This window comes from Melanerpes formicivorus, unplaced genomic scaffold (assembly GCF_026170545.1).
Source record: "Melanerpes formicivorus ecotype bairdi unplaced genomic scaffold, bMelFor1.0.p_v2 SCAF_84, whole genome shotgun sequence".
NCBI classification, from domain to species: domain Eukaryota; kingdom Metazoa; phylum Chordata; class Aves; order Piciformes; family Picidae; genus Melanerpes; species Melanerpes formicivorus.
The window spans coordinates 313,777-332,681 of record NW_027142436.1 but is presented as its reverse complement, the minus strand read 5'-3'; the positions used below and the strand labels follow the sequence as shown (position 1 = coordinate 332,681).

The window sequence follows — 18,905 nt, the reverse complement described above, 5'->3', positions numbered from 1 at the left end:
TGCCAGCAGGCGGGCGGCTCGGCAGGTACCCGCCGGGGCGGGGGCACGGCCGGGGGTATGGCGGGGCCGTGCCTCTCCGCGCCCGGCGCCGCTCCGCTCCGGCAGTGCCGGGTGGCACTGGAGCGGGAGGCGGTGCAGCGGTGGAGGGGTGGGGACACGCCTCCTCCCCCGCCCGCGCACATGGCGGAGCGCACCGCAGGGCGGGGTGCTGCTGTCGGCCGCTCGTCGCCCCCGCCCTGGACCCGGCTTTGCGGTGACACTTCAGGATAGCGGTCTTGGGCTGCGGCGGGGGAGAGTCCACACTCGCCAGCCCTGGTGCCCGCCCCGCGAAAGCGGCACTTGGGTGAAGTTGTTCGCCAAACCCAAGCGACACTGCAGGGTTCCTTCAGAAAAAAGCTCGAAGTGAAGCGTTTGTGCACGGCACCGCTCCCTCCTTATTGAAGACAACTGGTTTCCAACGCCTGTCGCTCCTGTCTCGTTTGTTTGCCACCGCACTTTCCACCAGGGCGGCCACCGGGCCCCCGCAGAGCCGAGCTGCTCGCCACAGCCGCCGGGCTGTCCCGCAAAATATGAGTTTCTCTCCCGAGCCCGGGCCCCGCGTCCCCCACTCTTCCGTGCACGTTTGGATAAAGGAGACATTTATCTTCCCTCTGCACATAGTGTATGGACATCAGGAAGAGTAGGGTGCCTCAGCCTTTTTCCCTGCTTCCACACACCCCTGCCTCCCGTCTGTACTTCTGAGGCGCTCTGTGGACTTAATGCCCTATCTACAACATTAAAACACCCATCAGCTGGCACGACCCTGTCTGCTTTTCAAAGCTTTGATTTTGATTTCATTAATGTGCATGGACTTTTGATTGGCATTACTGATTGTTTTTATTATATCTTTTTTTAAGCCACATATGACAGTTCTCCAGGCTGATGTGTTTTCTAGGCTTATTAACATCTGGAGCGTCATATCGTAAAATCAGCGAAGACACAGTTCTCCCTTTCACTGAGGTGCTTTCAGTTGTGAATGAGTCTCCAGCTGTAAGAGCAGGTGAGTATATCCTTTTAACACCAGTGCCAAAGATTTGTCGCTCAAGCGCTGGGTCTGTAAAAGGACATCCAGGTTAAACGGGCATTTTCCCCATCCCCATCTTTGTGGCTCTAGGCAGATGTATTTGTCGTTTTGGATTGGGGGGGTTCAGTTGTTGCTGCCATATTAGTTTCTCAGATGAGATTTGTAAGGCACACATAGGTGTATCAAAATAAATTGTCATCGAATTCTGGGTTTTGTTTTGCTTTAAGGGGAATGAGATTAAGCACTGCTATTTTTAACCCTATTTGCATCCTCTAAAAACTACTTCGAGAGATATTCGGGTAAATGTCCACGTTCCCCCCAGGAGGATTCCGCCGGCTCTGCTGTGGCTGTTAGTCAGTGCATCCACTAGAGGTCACGATTAGTCATTTTTCTCTTCATTTACCGCGATGACAAGAAACCCACCCAAACTCCAATTACAAAACGTAGTGAAGTATACCCGGCAGCGCGTTGTTCCACATTAAGCTCATTTTTTACCTCTGTTTAGTCATGCTGGTGTCTGTTTTCACATAGCTGCAACGGTTTCTCCTTCCAGCAGCTGCGTTCAGTTAATATATCTTGTCTGGCTGTTAATTTTATAAGCAACAAAGACTTTTAAACCTCTTCACCTTTCTTTGATGTGTATGCTTCTGTATTCCATTCTTTCAGGAACAATTACTAGAATATCTGTTAAAAAAAAAAAACAATTAATAGTAAAACTTGATTGGAACTCTGGCAGTAACAATGAGTTATCCGGGTGCTCCTGGCCTTGGAATTTGTCACGCTTCCTGTTCCATAGTTTTTAACTCCATTTCTCACAGGGAGCTTGCAGTGGGAGAGAGTAGAGATATCGTGGTCTGAAGACATCCATTTACCAACTGTATAGAAATACCAGTTAGAGTTTATGTACTAGAAATCATTTAATGAAGCTTCATGTGCTATGTTGTGAAGCTGAACAGGTCAAGTGCTGTGCTCACAAAACTTCAGTGCTGCCATTGGTGAGGTGACCTCTGGTTTTGGTTTTTAATGTCTTTGGAATATGTAACACAACATTTTCCTTCTTCAGAATAACACTGTGAAACATTCCGTGTAAGCAAAGGCTAGCCAGACAGCAGCAATGTTTTCATAGTTTCATAGTTTCATTCAGGGTTGGAAGGGACCACAAGGATCATCTAGTTCCAACCCCCCTGCCATGGGCAGGGACACCCCACACTAGATCAGCCTGGCCAGAGCCTCATCCAGCCTGCTCTTAAACACCCCCAGGGATGGGGCCTCAACCACCTCCCTGGACAACCCATTCCAGGGTTTCACCACTCTCATGGTGAAGAACTTCCTCCTCACCTCCAGCCTGAATCTCCTCACCTCCAGCTTCATTCCATTCCCCCTAGTCCTATCACTACCTGAGATCCTGAGAAGTCCTTCCCCAGCCTTCCTGTAGGCCCCCTTCAGATACTGGAAGGCCACAATGAGGTCACCTCGGAGCCTTCTCTTCTGCAGGCTGAACAGCCCCAACTCCTTCAGTCTGTCCCCATAGGAGAGGTGCTCCAGCCCTCTGATCATCCCTATGGCCCTTCTCTGGACACCTTCCAGCACCTCCAGATCCCTCTTGTAATAGGGGCTCCAGAACTGGACACAGTACTCCAGGTGGGGTCTCACCAGGGCTGAGTAGAGGGGGAGGATGACCTCCCTCGACCTGCTAGCCACACTTCTCCTGATGCAGCCCAGGATCTGATTGGCTTTGCGGGCTGCAAGTGCACACTGAGAGCTCATGTTGAGCTTTTTGTCCACCATCACCCCCAAGTCTCTCTCCTCAGGGCTGCTTTCCAGCCAGTCACTGCCCAGCCTGGATTTGTGCCTGGGATTGCCTCGACCCACATGCAGGACCCTGCACTTGCTCTTATTGAACTTCATGAGGTTGGCTTGTGCCCACCTCTCCAGCCTGTCCAGGTCCCTCTGGATGGCCTCCCTTCCCTCCAGCCCACCTGTTGTCTGGCAGGTTCAAGTTTAGTTATTTTAGTTCTAATTAGTGACTTTCAAATGAGATTTGCTCTAGTGTCAGTAGCTCATGTCAGTAGCTGTAAACAGCACCTTTTTGCAGGAGGAGCAGCAATTTACTGGGAACAAACCCTCAGATTTTAGGCAGGGTTTTTAATTTTCCAGTAAGTGTTCCCATTTGGGCATTTTGAGATTGGTCACCCCGCTGCAGTTGTGAAATCGGCGATTGATGGTAAACTTGTGGTCATTTACATTGTCTGGTGGGAATTGCTCAGCATTTACAAGTGTCAGTTCAGTGATTGTTGTGGTCAGGAAACTTCTGTGAGAGTAATTTTTGTTTGTTTTGGTTTGGTTTGAATTTTGTGACTAAAAATCTTAAGAAATTTGGGGGGGGGGGGGGGAAAGGATGGAGAGCTTGAAAGAGACAAAATGCTTCTGTTTTATGTTGACCTTAAAGAAAATGCTTAGTAGTATATTAAGAAAAAGAAAAAGGCCATTGCAGAGAAAAAGAAGTATTTGAAAGTTCCAGCTGCCCTGATGTGAAAGGTGGTACGTGATTAGTAACAAACAAATGAGTCAATAAAGCCATTGAAATAGGTCAACCAAAAGTGTCTTCAACCTAGGTATTAAATGGTAAAGCATGAGGCATAACATAACGCTGTGGAAGGACTGAGCTGGCTAATAATCTGAAATAGGACAAAGACCTCTTTGAAGTAGTTACATTCAGATGGTGGGGAGCTGGTTTGATTTGGGGTTTTATGATCTGGAGATACACACCGGGATGTTGAATCAAAGCCATTTCTCTTCTGCTGGGCTACAGTTGTTATCATTTGCTGCCCAGGAGAGTTTTGCAATTAATAGTCATTATGTAAAAATAGCTTTCTTTGTATCAGCATTTATTTCACGGCTTAAACTGTGCTAGTGCATCCTAGGGGTATTTAATGAATTTGAAATATCTTCTACAGCTTCAAAACCTCTTTGGCCTGGCACTGAGACCCTTGCTTTGTGTTTTGAGTGCTACTCTGTGTTTACTTTTTAAAAACAGATTGTTTACTTGCATTTTGTATGTGAGCAAAGCGGTATAGCACGGTGGCAGGAATCTTTTCTAACTCCAGATGAGGTCCTTTACTGGATGCTGTTGACTTCAGTGCAAGCAAAAGTGGCTTATGGTGGGGGGTCTACTGTCAGGATTCTCACTCATTTTTATGACCACAACACACAGGAGCTTAGGAACTCTAGCTGTGGAGCAAGTTGCCATGATGATAGGCTTGTACACGCAGAACAAAATGGTATTTCTGACCAGGGAGCATTCAGGATGTAACATACAAACTTGCAGGGAGGGAAATCCGATGCCTTTTGGTATTAAACACATTGTATGTGGCCATACCTACCTTAATTACTCGAAGAAGCAATACATAAAGATTAGAACAAGTGCTTCAGGTTTGGCATGCACAGATGGATTATAGTTTGCTTTTATCTTTAGTGTAAGACTTGGGGGGAAAATGGTTTCAAATAGACCTTTTTTCCTTTAATCAAACTTCTTTGCACCAAAGCCTTTCTACTTAAATGCTATTTGAGAGTTGTGTAGAAAAAGCCTTTCAGGAGATGAGCCTGCTGCCACGTGTGATTGCCAAACAGTCTGGTGACATGCAGTGTGGATTGTCGGTGGCACCTGACATAAGAGTACAAGTTCCCTTGTCACTGAGGTACTTACAAAAATCTGAATAATTTTGAATATGAATGTTTCTAAAAGTGGATGAATGACATTTAGCAGGGAGCTGGGTATTCACATGTATCTGCATGTGCACAGAATACAATCTGTAGTTGGCATTTATAATTAGACTAACTTATTTCATGAAACATGCCAACAATTTGGATGGTTTGGCTGTGCACAATTAAAATTTGACACTGGAGATTGTATTTGTAGGTCAGAATGTAAGCCTTTTTTAATATGAAAGACAACTCCCTTTTCTGCTGCCCTTCACATATTAAGAAAATCTCAACGTTTATTTGACCTGATGCTGGGTTAATTATTGAAGGCTGCTCAATTTCAGTTATCATTGAATCAAATGAAGCTTTCATGGACAGAGATGGCTACTAGCTGGGGTAAACGGGTTTGTTACATGTGAATACTAGGCATATACAAAGCACTGAGGGAAGGACATAGCTTGCCTAAGGAAGGTGTTTAGAAGGAGATTTGCAAATAGGGAATTCAAAGGCATGAAACTACCCTCACAGGAGACTGCAACACAATAGTGTGGTTGTATACCAGTGAGATACTTCTCTAAATGCCTACTGAGGGGAAGGGAAACTGCAGAGAAGATGGAGAGGAATACTGAGATTTGTAGAAGCCATGTGTATGGGCAAATCCAAACTATGCTCTCAGAGGAGTAGGAAAACCAGGACAGATAAATGCATATAAGCGTTATTTTGTCACATTATTATTTGTGGCTTGGTTGGTTGGTTTGGTTTGGGCTTTTTATTTGTTTTCATTTTGTTGGCTTGGTTCTTGTTGTTGGTTTGTTAGTTTACTCATTTTTGTTTGGTGGTTTGGTTGGTTGGGTTTATTTGCATTAGCTAACACAAAGAGTTGCTGTGGTGCTGCTTTGTAGTGTGGTGTACTGGTTTTGTTTTTTACTTGCATCCTCAGCAAATTTGGCTTCCTTGCCTAAACCTATGCAAATTACTGCCACCTGAGATGCCCTCCATTTCCCCTATTCTCCATGTGCTGCTCCAGCAGCCATTTGTGTCCTGCCCACTCTCCCCACAGATGTCCTGAATGCCATACGAGGGCACTTCATACCTGTGTTCAGGTAACATAATTGAGCCCTAGGCACCTGTTATGCCTTGTTGAAGCACAAGAATGGAAACTTGGAAGTTGTGTTGTTTGCACCTTGGGTCATATGCCCTGGTGAGTCACCCATGGTCTTTGGAAATGAAATTCAGACAGCTGCAACTCTGAAATCCTGTTGCTAGGGACTTCTGCAGAACCATTGGAGGCAGCACATGTAGCCCTGCCTGCTCATGTAGAGGAAATAATAAACCTGGATGTCTAATTAGGTGTGACTTAACCACAGTAAGCTAGTGTCCCATAAGTAGGTTTTACTGGATTTGTGGAAAAAATATTCAAAATAGAAAGACTGGTTAATTATTTTTATTCCCTAGTGAGAAAGAGCATACTTTTCCATTTTAGGTATCTAAGATATCAGGGGAAAAGAAGAGAGCTAGAAACTCTGTCTTGCTATTACACTGTTCTAATCTTCACATTTCAGATTAAATAGTTTAAAAAGGCATTTTAAAGAAAGCCTTTCACTTTTTTCCTGATGAACTGGGAAATATTTACTTCTTTAATGCTGACTCCTTGATTGTATTAAACTAAAATTATGCAGAATCAGGTCTTGTGTAACGCTCAAGCATACAAAATTCAGTTCCTTTGGCCCCTCCCCTGGAAGTGTTCAAGGCCAGGCTGGATGAGGCCTTGAGTAACTTGGTCTAGCAGAAGCTGTCCCTGCCCCATGGCAGGGTGTGATGGAGGGCACATATGCCCAGAATTATGCCCAAGACACGTCCCTACATGTTTTGCTCAAATCCCCTTTTCCCCTCCCTTCTGGAGTGGGTAGTCAGCCCAGAGCTGAGAAAACAAAGAGCCAGGTGTCAATAAGCCTGGGTAAACAAACCAACCTGCCTTGTTGGGATGAAGAAGATCATGTACCCACCTTATGAGATGCTTGTGTGGTGCTTGTGCTTCTTCCTTGTATGGGAGAATTCTGGCCATATGCTTTGCTATAGGTTAATGGGGATGTTTACCAAGATTTACTATTGGGCAAGTCCAAGCCTCAAGCAAATTATAAATGTTAGCCAATCGGTAAACAACTTTGCTCTCTTGCACAGGCTCTCGTGCACATGTTCTGCTTTGTCTGCAGTCCAGAGAGAAGCCTTGCTACCCTGAAACCCAGAAAGAAGCCGTGCCAGAGTTTACCCAGGAACCAGCAAAGAGTCCTTCACATAAGCTGCACTGAAACTACAGCCAGCTTAGAGTCATACTAGTCGCACTGGTAGGAAGAAACTCCACTGGGCCCTGAAGGGACAGAGACCTGGGAGGCTAGCCCCTGGGGAGAACCAGTACCTCGCCTGAGTTGTGAGAGAATCTATGCCTCTGCCAGCTGGGGGGAACTTGCCCAAATCCCTTTTGGCAGTTCTAAATGTGTCTGCTGCAAGCACAAAGCTGCAGCCCTGCAAGCCAAAGCCACCCTCCATGTGCCCACTTGCACACAAAAACCTCACTGCAGCCCTTCCTGCACCTAGAGGAAATTTCCCGTGCTGAACCCAGCCAGCAAAGCCAGAACTGTGCCCAGCCACTCCTGTGCCAGACACTAAGCTGCGGGAGAAGGAGCTGCCACCGTTTCACTTGCCCAAGAGCCCAAGTGCTGGGGTGACCCACCTGCCACAGCCCTGGGAAGAAGCCCTGGGAAAAGCAGCCACCCACTCATTTCAAGCTGAGCCACCTCCCTCCAGTCTGCAAGCTGCTCCAGGAGGGATTCCACCCCCTCACATCCCCCTTAACTGCGCCCTACAAACTCTGCAGTGCTGCCAGCACTGGGGGACTGCCTGAGGGCCTGTTCCAGGTGAAGCAGCCTTCATAGCCCGAACAGTTGCCTAGGAGTGGAGCCCAAGCTGCACCCCGCAGTACCGGGAGAAAGCTGACTCCACAGCACTGCCAGCACCGAGGGATTGCCCTCCGGGAGCCAGCCAGGGCCCAGTCCAGTGCCTGAGGCTCGGTGACAACCAGCTTAGCAAGAAGCTTCAAGTGAAACTGTGTCTTTTCCAGTGTTCATGTGTTTAACCCCAGACTTGGTCCTCTTTAAATTCCCCGTGCTTTAGCACATGTGGTATTGTAACCTGTGGGTTATAAAGCAGCAGTCCCAGTAATGCTGAGAGTCAAAATTCATGAGTAAAAATTGGTCTAAGTCTCTTTGCAACAGTTCCTTAATTGTGTCCCCTGACTCCTATCTTGCTGCCGTATTGAGCAGCAGGGTGCCCGTCGAGTTTTCCCCTAGTGGGCAAGAGGCAGATTGCACCCTAGTTCTCGTCCTTGTTTAACAGCCGTTTTGTATTTTCCTAGTTTGGTTCAAAATTGCTAATTGTTCCCTTTTATGGAAATTACACCCACAAGTGTACACTAAAATCTGTATATATACTGTAAATAAGTTGTTAATTTTGTATTAACAAATAATAATGTTGTTACTATTTAATAATTCATATTTAATAACTATGACATGGGGGAGTTGGAACTAGATGATCTTTAAGGTCCATTCCAACCCAAACCATTCTATGATTCCAGAGGTCCCAGAACCTGTTCCTGTTGGCTGTATTGGTTTATAGAAATGACTGGTCTCAAATAGTTATGCAAATGTTTATTTAAACTTAAAGACAGCTGTGAGGTTCTTAAAATACTACATCTGAAGTCAATTAATGAAACAGTAGTTTCTTGTTTTCTGTTCACTAAGAAATCCTTTTGATTCTTAGTGAAAATGAGGTCAGAATCCTTTGTCAAGATCCTCTTTTCCTAAGCCTCTTGCAGTGCTGGAGAGTGCAGCGTGCTTGTATCCTTCCTCATGACATAAGCACACTTGGTTCTGCAGTACAATGAGGTGTTACAATCTCAGCATCATTGGAGCTTCAGGAACAACTGGAGCATAGCTCTGTTACAGTTGGAGGGAAGCCAATAAAGCCACTCCAGTCTGAGTTTACCAGGTAGGATGTTAAATGGCAGCTTGCTTTTAGTGGCTGTGCAGAAATAAGCTGAAGACCTCTCAGTACTTTGTGTAACTTACTGGCAATATATTGTGGAGGACTCTGGCTTCTAGGGAAAAGGTTCTGTTACACTGGGTTGCATGTCAACAGGTACCTCCATAATTGTTGTCCACACTTAAGCAAATTACACAGCATTTCCTTAGTTCACTGCTGTACCACTGGGGCAAGTTAGTGCTTCCAGGACTGGTAATTTCTTACCCTTTACATCAAATGATTCTTTGTTAAATCACTTAAGAGGCTGGATTATGTTCTGGAAGTTAGTGATCACACCATTCTCTATTACACACCTAGAAATACTTCACAGCCACAATGAGTTCGTCTGGCATCTTTTTGTGATGACACAATATTTCTTACGACAGTATTTTTCATCTGTGACTTCAAGATATAACCACTGAGGGTATGGATCAGACCCAAATACTTGTAACAAAATCCACCAGGACGATCTGGTGCTTGATCACGTCTCAGAAGAAAGTTAGCAAAATACCTAAGAAGTGGTTTCTTCAGATTAAACCTCTCCATGAAAATACAGCTTTATTTCTTTCACACTGCAAAAAAATACACATTAGTGTAATTTATTTGTTTTCTGTGTGAAAGCTTTTTTGCTGGTGTAGGTTACCTCATTTTGTATGAGTACTGATGGCATGATTTTTCTTTTTGACACACATTTTTGCCTAGTTCAACATGGGATTATTTCTGCAGAGGGAACTGCACATCCTACCTACATGCAGACTTGCCCTCCTATCTAAAGTCTAGTGCCACTGAAGTCAGTACCTGAGTCACTTTATAGAAAGCTGCAGTATGTTCACTAATTCTGCTTTTCCTGCTAATTACAGGAGGGGAAGGTGACCTCTCCTTACCCAGCTTGAGGGGGGGGGTTAGGATTCAGTAGGAGGAGTGGTTCACCAGTGGTATCCCTCTTCAATGTGTGTCAAAACTATAATGAAACTGCACTTGAAAAAGATGCGTTCCTTTGCCATCATGGGGTGTGTTAGAAAGCACTGCTAGTAGACCTTGCAGTGCTCAGAAACAGTTGTGTCTTGCTGAAATCAAACTAGCAAGTGGGCCACCTGCATTGCTGTAATGGCCGCTACCTCTCTGACTCAGCTCCTGGTGTACCTGCAGGATGGAAAGCTAATCAACTAAAATCAGCAATTTCAATTCCCCCCTAATTCTTCTGCTTCCCATTGTGATAAACTGTGGAACCCAACTGCTCAGGCTGGAGTGACTTTGGCACAACTTTACCATGAAATTAGGACTGACTCTAGCCTGGATATAGTAGAAAAGAAAAATATCACAATATTGATGAAAAAGCCCTGGCAGCAATGGGTAAGAAACAAATTATTAATGCTATCTGCAAAACTATGCAAATATATTCTGGTAAAATTTATGGTAAATTTTCAGTATGAATGGGTTTGTGCACATTAAGCTGCTCAGGCAGCTTTATTAATGTGCATTTGAATTGCAAGAGCCAGAATAAAATGGATCACTCATTTAGGATGCTCAATAATATTTTCCTTTGATTCATAGCAGTTGTGTGATTTGCCTGGTTTATTTTCCCAGTATTACATAAACAAGCCATGAGACAGAAGTAGCCTTGACATCCTATCAGGAAGATTGTGGGTGTCTTTTTAGGAAAGCTTGACATCATTTAATGTGACACATTTGTTGTGTTGCACTTCAATAAATAAGATATTGCCCTGCTTCTCAAAGGTGGGAAATTACAGTAGCTTCTTTCAGAAGGCTCCTACCCTTAGCAGAAAGTCTCTGCTCATAGGCGACAGCATTCAGCTCAAGGAACTTCTTTGTCTGGAGATTTGGACTTCTACTTAGTTATATTGTGTTGTGGTATTTTGCTGAAGACCATAAAGCATGGCCTCAAGATCGCGTTGCTTCCTTAATTATATGAAGAGTATTGTTAATGAATCATCAACACTCTCTTTTCATTCCCTCAGTAGGTTTCAATGTGACTCCCTTCCTTCTCTTCTTTAGAATTTTCACTCCTTTAAACATTTGTGCTGCCAAACAGATTTCAAACTGGGAACAGACATCTCATGTTTGCAGTGCCTTGTTTGTTTGATTTCTTTCCTCCCACAGTTGTATCTTTAATTCTGACATGTGTCTCTAATTCACCAATTTATATCAATGGTTTTCTGTCTTCTACCAAACCATTTTTGTAATTTATATACTTTTTTCCTTCAGAACGAAATAAGAACGGGGGAAATAAGCTTTAAAAACACCCACAAAACAAAACCAAAAGAGCCAAAACAAACCAAACAAAATGAACCAAATAAACTACTCAAACCCCAAACACTGATTAAAATATAGGATTGAAATCCTGTGCTTCTGTCTTCCAGGAGCCACACTCAGAGCCCTACTTCTGAGTGTCCCACTCGATAAATCATATATTCATCCTCGCTGCTTCTCTCTTCTTAGCACCAAACATCTTGTGCCTCTAAGAAGAGGATGATGAGTTCCCTACTCAGCCTGTGCTGTGGTCATTCCTGCAAAGATGTTCTGATAGTTCCCATCAGAAAGTAGGGGTGTGGCAGAGCCTTTGCTCTAGCTTATTATTTACAGAGATTATTTGGAAAATATTCATTACAGTCTGCTCATCTTTGAAGTTCAACATTCCAGTGACTTAAAAGAATGTGAAACATACTCAGCCACTGCCAAGTATTTAATCAAATTGCAGGATCATGCAGCTGACTTTTAGTCTCTGACACTCTTGTTATGCCCCAAAAAGTAGTCCCTGGAAGTTGAGAAAAGCTGTGATTCTGAACCCCACACTTCTTGGGCAGCTTTGTGGGGATGAGTGTGTTGAGGCGCGTGAGTATTCCTCCTCCCGGTAGACCAGGCAGGTCTGCCAGACCAGCTGCCAACCTGAAGCGTGTGGTTTCCCATCCAGTACTGGGAGGGGAGAAGACAGGCATGCAGTCTTTTTATCATGGGGTTAAGCCTTTAAAGATTCAACTCATTGCTGAATTTTGTAATTGTGTGACCAAGTTCTGTTGCCTTCCCTAAGATTGAGATTCCTGTAGATTAACTCAAGAGTATCAACAGAATGATTCTGAATTTGTGGTGCTGTGACTGAGTCAATTATAGCAGAGTATTTCTGAGTCTCTGTAGGCATACAAGATAATTAATTTCCATCACTAATGTGATGGTCTGTCTAGTATTCCAGTAGTCCTGTATTTAAACAATTTTAGATAACAAATTCCACTGAAAGAAATCTGCATTGCAGAAATTGTGACCTTTTGGGTCAGCTGGCTCAAGAGATGGATACTCTGAGTAGCATAAAACTCATTGCTTGTTTACAAATTGCTTGGTATAACTGTTTGCAGGCATTAGATTCTCGGCCTATTTTGTTGACATAAAAGCAATCCTCCAGGTCTCTGTCAAAGGTTAGGGCTGGGTCAGCCACTGAACAAGTGATAGACTTGCTCTATTAACCCTTCTCCCCTCACAGAGGGAAGAGAGGGAGACAGACTTACAGTTTGGAAAAGAAAACTAATGAAAATACTAACAATAAAATGAAAAATGTTCAAAACCAATATCAAACCCAACCCTCCTGATGGCAGTCAGTCACTGTCACCACCCACGCTGTGGCAGAAGTTGCACATGGGTAAATGGATCCAGCAGCTGGATTCTGGAACTAGATTCAGGAACTCGTGGGTCAGGATCAAAGGCAGAATGAGCAGAATCCTTATGGGATGCTGGCCACTGATGTCGAGGGAGATAAAAGAGCTTGGCCCTTGTGATCCCTCAGCTTTATATTGAATACAGTCAGTTTAGGGTCACCTGCCCTGTCTGCTCCTCCCTGCAGGTGCAGCCTTTTCCTTCTGCATCCTCAATGTGGCACACAAGATTTAGTAGTGACCTTGGTGCTAACTAGAAACATTGAGAGCTATCATAACTAGAAGCAGACACTCTCTATGAAAACATGCTGTTAACTGCAGACAGTGCAGCCAATAGAAGAGACTAAGCTGAAAAGTAAAATCATTGAACAAAATTTGTTTTGTTGCAACTCAAACTAGGACAGTCTCTTGCAACCACAGAATTCATTCTGTAGTGAAAAAGGAAATAGTTCGTGGGTTCCTTAAACCTCTCACAGGACAAATTTCAGCACAGCATGAACTTTTACAGCCAAACTATAAACCCTGGAACAGAGGCTGGTAGTGGACATAGTAATGGAAAAAAAAAATTAGAGTTGTGAATGGTGACATGATAGATTCTCTGTGCCTCAGAGTTTTGCACTCAGAAGGATTGCAAGACTGGCATGTCTAGAATAGCAGCATTACCTTTTACTGGTTGAGCAGACTCCAATTGAAAGTAAATACAACTACCTGAAGGGAGGTTGTAGACAGGCGGATGATGGTCTCTTCTCCCAGGCACCCAGCACCAGAACAAGAGGACACAGTCTCAGGCTGCGCCAGGGGAGGTTCAGATTGGATGTTAGGCAGAAGTTCTATACAGAGAGAGTGATTGCGCTATGGAATGGGCTGCCCGGGGAGGTGGTGGAGTCGCCGTCATTGAAGGTGTTCAGGAGGAGACTTGATGGGGTGCTTGGTGCCATGGGTTAGCTGTTTGGGTGGGTTGGATTGGTTGATGGGTTGGACACGATGATCTTGAAGGTCTCTTCCAACCTGGTTTGGTTTATTCTAATAAAGGTTTATTCTAATACTTTTATTTAACACGCCATTCCAGAAAGACCATGAAGAACTGTAGCTGCTTTTGCCCTCTTTGATGGGGAAATAATTTTGATCAAATTTTAATGTGTTTTCCCAGTTTTTGTAGAGAACAGCTCATCCCTTAACAATGATGTTCTGGAACTGTGTAATGCATTCAGTAATGTATTGAAATTTGTTAAGGACTAATATAGCAGCAAATACTGCTTTCAGTCCTTGTGATACTTCCAGCATAGAAATCTGTAGGTGAATAAGCAAGCTGCTCAGCAACATAGTTTGTCCCATTAAAAAAGAAGAGAGAGGCTCCAACTGTAAGTTGGTACTTCCATTTCTACATTGTGATGTATGAGGAACACTGTAAAAGGCCACCTCTAAGTCATGACTGCTATTAAGCAATGTACCTCTTCAATTTTTAAAGATAGAAGTAATATGAACTTGCCATAATCTGTGCTTCATAGATTGTATTAAGCTCACTAAAGAGCTGAAGCAACATGTCAGACACTAGTGTAAGCTCTGTGGAGTCCAGATTCCATGCTATAGAATGCAATGCTATGCCCCTGCCCAGAAATCTCCTCCTGCTTCTCGCATCACCAGACACCACTATTCAATCATTTGTTATTTTTTTTCTAAATAGAAAAGATGATGCAATGACTCATGTGCAGAGGAAAATATTCATCAAACAACCTTCCTTATCCCCAAATGCTGGGCACCTACCAAAGAGGAACCAAATCAAAACATGACATTTTCTTAAATATTCATTAAAAATGTCACATTGGGAGAGGCTTGACAGTCACCATGGGTAGGATATATTTATTGCCATTTCCCCCTCCCTGTCATGGTGCACTATTTTTGTCTGTTCTCATGGAGAGGTCTGCAGGGAACTGATGTTATGAATAATTATTACAAGAACTATACTGTACTCTCCAGCACTGCAAAGTTCAAGAGCCTTCTACCTGTACAATGCATTATGTATCTGTTGGTTGGTGTTCATGAAAGCAGATGGCGTGCAGCACTTGTTAGAACTGAGTGATGCGTTTGGATGTTGATCGATGTTTGTTCATGGACCCAGCCAGTCCTCAATGGGATATGAGTCTTCATTTGGGAAGAAGTGTAGAACTTCTGGAAGCACATCTAAGAAACATGGATGAGCAGGCTTCTTCAGTCTCAGAGTATATTCAGAGTATGTGTGATTTAGCAGCCTGAGCCATTTTTATTTTCTCTCTGGTGTCTTCTGGGCATTTCACATACACAGAGGTCTGTACTCTGACAAGGCTGCTGGTTGTGATTCTGGTGAAACTCAGGTACTAGGTTCAGTGAAACTAGTCCCAGATAACTTGCTGCTCAATTTGTTTGTGGTTTGCTTGGTGGTTTTTTGTTTGGTTGGGTTTTTTGGTTGTGTTTTTTTTTTTTCTGCTTGCCTTTTTCCCCTTTGTTTTGTTGTTGGTTAGTTGGGTTTTTTGTTGCTGTTGATGTGGAGTAGTTTTAAAACTTCTACAGATTCCCAAAGGGAAAGTAACTGTAACAGTATAAAAGGAGGTTGCTCCAGTATGGGTTCTCCTTGTGTTTAGAAGAACAGGAAAACAAGCACACTGTATGCATTTGAGCCCAAGACTCCTTACTTCTATCACATCTTTCTTCAGGATTTTGAGTTCTGTCCCAGAGTGGAACTTGCAGGATGGACCCTAACATATTTTCAGAGTTGTATGGCAGAACTATTGGATCAAGTAATCTAGGTTATTTTTAAAATGATTTGTGTTTTCCCCTAGAAGTTCTCCTTGTTGCTGATTCCCTAGTTCAGACTAGTTGGTCTGATAGCTTTGAGGAAGACAGGGGAATGGAAACACTGAATTTTGGCTCTGTTTGGTAGTCTCAGCTTGCCTCCCAATGGAAGCTCATCAGGGAGAGAGGGCTGATGCACTCTGCATTTTTGTTTACACTGAAACATAAATTATAAGAACAATTTGTTTGCAAGCAGACAATCTTTTCTGTATTCTAGACAATATAATACAATATTAAAGCTCAGATACTTGCAGACTATTAATCTGATGTATCCAGATTTTACAAGTTTCCATCCCTAGCTGTAACCAAGCCCCAAGCTGAAAAAGGGTAAAGTATATGGGAGGCTCAGCTCTCAATGGGCACAAAGACTGTGGAGCCAAAAATCTTCAGTCTGCCAGGGAGAAGAGTAAAACTTGACAGACTGAGCATGGACATGACAGACCTATTAGACAGCAGAACTGGCATTTACTTTCCCTATGCAGAAGAGAGGCTTAAGTGCACTAGTGGGGGAATTTTCCAGAGGCATGTAATATGTTCATTTTTGTTTGTTTGTTTCTTTGTTTCCTATTTGGAGCAAATGGCCAAAATTGGCACACAAAGGCAACACCCAAAATTAGGCTCCTTGCTGTAGTCCTATCTAGGAAATGCATAGTCTCACGTTCCCTTGCATACAGTGGGAACACTCAGGTATTTCAAGTGCAGAAGTGTTCTCTGTCAGTCCACTGTGTGCTATACAAAAGAGGGGTTTCAAACTGTTTCTTTCTTTCTGCCAGATATAACATTTAACACAGACAAAAATTCAGAACGACGTAACATGCCAGCTTTGCAGCTAGGGAAATCTCTCATTCTTACACAGTTTCTTGTGTCATCACCTATTCCTTGGTGTGGTAACTCTACCTGCCTGCAGTAATCTGGCTACCTAAAGGTACAATACTTGCACTTCCCATTCATTCTGAGAAAATAATTAATGTCACTGACTTCAGCCAAGTATGTCACTGTCTCTCAGTAAACTCACTGCCACTACTTTCCAAAATAACAGTACTGCTACTATTCTGCAGAGTGCTGCTGTGTATATTCCCTAGTGCCCAGGCTGATTTTTGGAAGCAAGACATCTAGTCAGAAGCCTGTTAATCAGGCAGGCAAAGTGACCTCCTCTGTGATACTACCTGTCGTTAGAAATAAAGGTCACTTGAACACAAAGTCACTGGGTGTAAGCAGGCATGATTTCCCTGATTTAAGAGGAAGGCATGTACATTACACCACTGAGAAATGCGTCCCTGAAATTCACCGATCCATTTAGAAGTTTTCCCTACCAACAGAATGAGTGATCACCTTCTCACTACACTGGCCTGGAGACTTGCCACATGCATATAGAAAATGCTCAGATTTTCGGAACTAAAGGGAAAAGCAGTACCTGGTAATTTCAGTTTAAATGTGTCTTCAATGGAAACACAAAGCAGTGTTCAGAGGCACGTTAAGGCACTGTGGGCACATTTGTCAGTTAATTGTGCTTTGTTGCTTGCCCATAATGACTCAATTCCCCAGAAAACCCAAACACATGTTGAGTCCTTGACTTAATTCTGCTCAGATGAATGTCCTGTACTCTACTTAAATGTGTCATCAAGCACTTTTGACAGGTTTTTAGCTGGTGTTTAGCATGAAAAATAGATCATATGAGAGAAAGAGAGAGATTGAATAAATCCAGTGTGGTGTGCTTAGTGTCTATCCAGTATTAGTGTTTTCAAGCCCATGATGGCTTTACTTAGGAGCCCACAAGCAATGCTCCAAGCGTGCTCCAAGCGTTCTTCCAGCTGCTCTGGTTTGCAGTTTTGCTTATGTCAAAGACAACAAAGGTATATAATGGTCTTAGCCCAGCCCTGCTGGAGTCGACCACAAAAACTCACATTGACTGAACAAGAAACAGGATGTGAACCTAAGTCTTCTGTAAAAATGGCAAACAAAATGGGGTGCAAACCTGAAGCCTAGAGATGTAAGCTTTTTCTCCATTAGGATGAGAATTGCAAGATAAATTGGTAGCTACAACTAAAGGTGTAGATAGGCAAAATTGATGTTATTTTTTAAAAACCTGACTAGAAAATAAAATCTTCACTGTTACTGAGATTATTAATAAAAATCTGTGAGTTGTGCCTGCGAAGTGGAAGAAATGCATTTCTTGCATATCTAGTGTTTAGCAGTAGATTAATAGAATAGAATAGAATAGAATAGAATAGAATAGAATAGAATAGAATAGAATAGAATAGAATAGAATAGAATAAAATAGAATAGAATAAACCAGGTTGGAAGAGACCTCCAAGATCATCGCATCCAACCTATCATCCAACACCACCCAACCAACTCAACCATGCAACCAAGCACCCCATCAAGTCTCCTCCTGAACACCTCCAGCGATGGCGACTCCACCACCTCCCTGGGCAGCCCATTCCAATGGGCAATCACTCTCTCTGCGTAAAAATTCCTCCAGCCTGAACTCCCCTGGCGCAGCCTGAGACTGTGTCTTCTTGTTCTGGTGCTGGCTGCCTGGGAGAAGAGACCAACCTCTGCCTATCTACAACCCCCCTTCAGGTAGTTGTAGACAGCAATAAGGTCACCCCTGAGCCTCCTATTCTGCAGGCTAAGCAACCCCAGCTCCCTCAGCCTCTCCTCATAGGGCTTGTGTTCCAAGCCCCTCACCAACTTCGTTGCCCTTCTCTGGACAAGCTCCAGCAAGTCAACCTCCTTCCTAAACTGAGGAGCCCAGAACTGGACACAGGACTCGAGGTGTGGCCTAGCCATTGCAGTGTACAGGGGCAGAATGACCACCCTGCTCCTGCTGGCCACACTGTTCTTGATGCAGGCCAGGATACCAGTGGCCCTCCTGGCTGCCTGGGCACACTGCAGGCTCATGTTCAGCCTACCATCAACCCTATTTTACCATCATTCTCTCTCTCAATCAAACCTATAGTATTATTTCTGTTGCAATATAATGGTTTTCATTAAAGCAAATTTAGCCAGAAGAAGAGAGGCACATACTGGTCCAGAACCACACACACAACTAGTCCTTAATTCAACTGTAAGATTTATGGGGAATGAAATCACGTGTGGTAACAAAGCAGTGTCATGTGGAAGGCTGCAGCATTTGTCTACAAAATAGAATACTTATTGAATAACTTTTACCAAATATCTCTTTTTTATTACCCTCTCTACTTAACCTGTTGCCAGCCATAAGCAGCATTTTTCTCTGCACACTTAGTTGTACTCTTACAACTTTAAGATTTTCATTCAACATCTAAGTCTGCAGGCTACTGATAATTCAGCAATTATCTTTAAGCTGTTTAAATATTTTTTAATGAAAATAGTGACATACTTAGCTCAGTCTTGAGAGAGCTGACTCAGAGTCAGTAAAAAAGCCAGTGCTGTTTCTTATGCCAAGAGAAGATGATTTTCTCTTGTGAGAGGGTTGGGATTTTTTCTCCCCCCTGATTTATAAAGAAGTTGATATGGAAGCATCTATTACAGATCACACCTGCCAACAGCAGCTGACATTTTCCACTGCTTACAATAAAGAACACTGA

General features: G+C 43.5%; 1 protein-coding gene across 2 annotated transcripts in view; it reads left to right on the top strand.

The window, feature by feature from the left end:
* Positions 1 to 753: 753 nt before the first annotated feature.
* Positions 754 to 18,905, top strand: part of MTA3 (metastasis associated 1 family member 3) — a 182,423-nt gene continuing 164,271 nt past the window's right edge. Inside the window, exon 1 of one of the 2 annotated variants that reach the window (XM_068165121.1) lies at positions 754 to 1,039. In XM_068165121.1, the coding sequence (XP_068021222.1) occupies positions 922 to 1,039 (118 nt within the window). In that variant the 5' untranslated portion in view covers positions 754 to 921. The remainder of the gene's footprint in view (positions 1,040 to 18,905) is intronic. The other variant, XM_068165120.1, reaches the window with a different exon arrangement.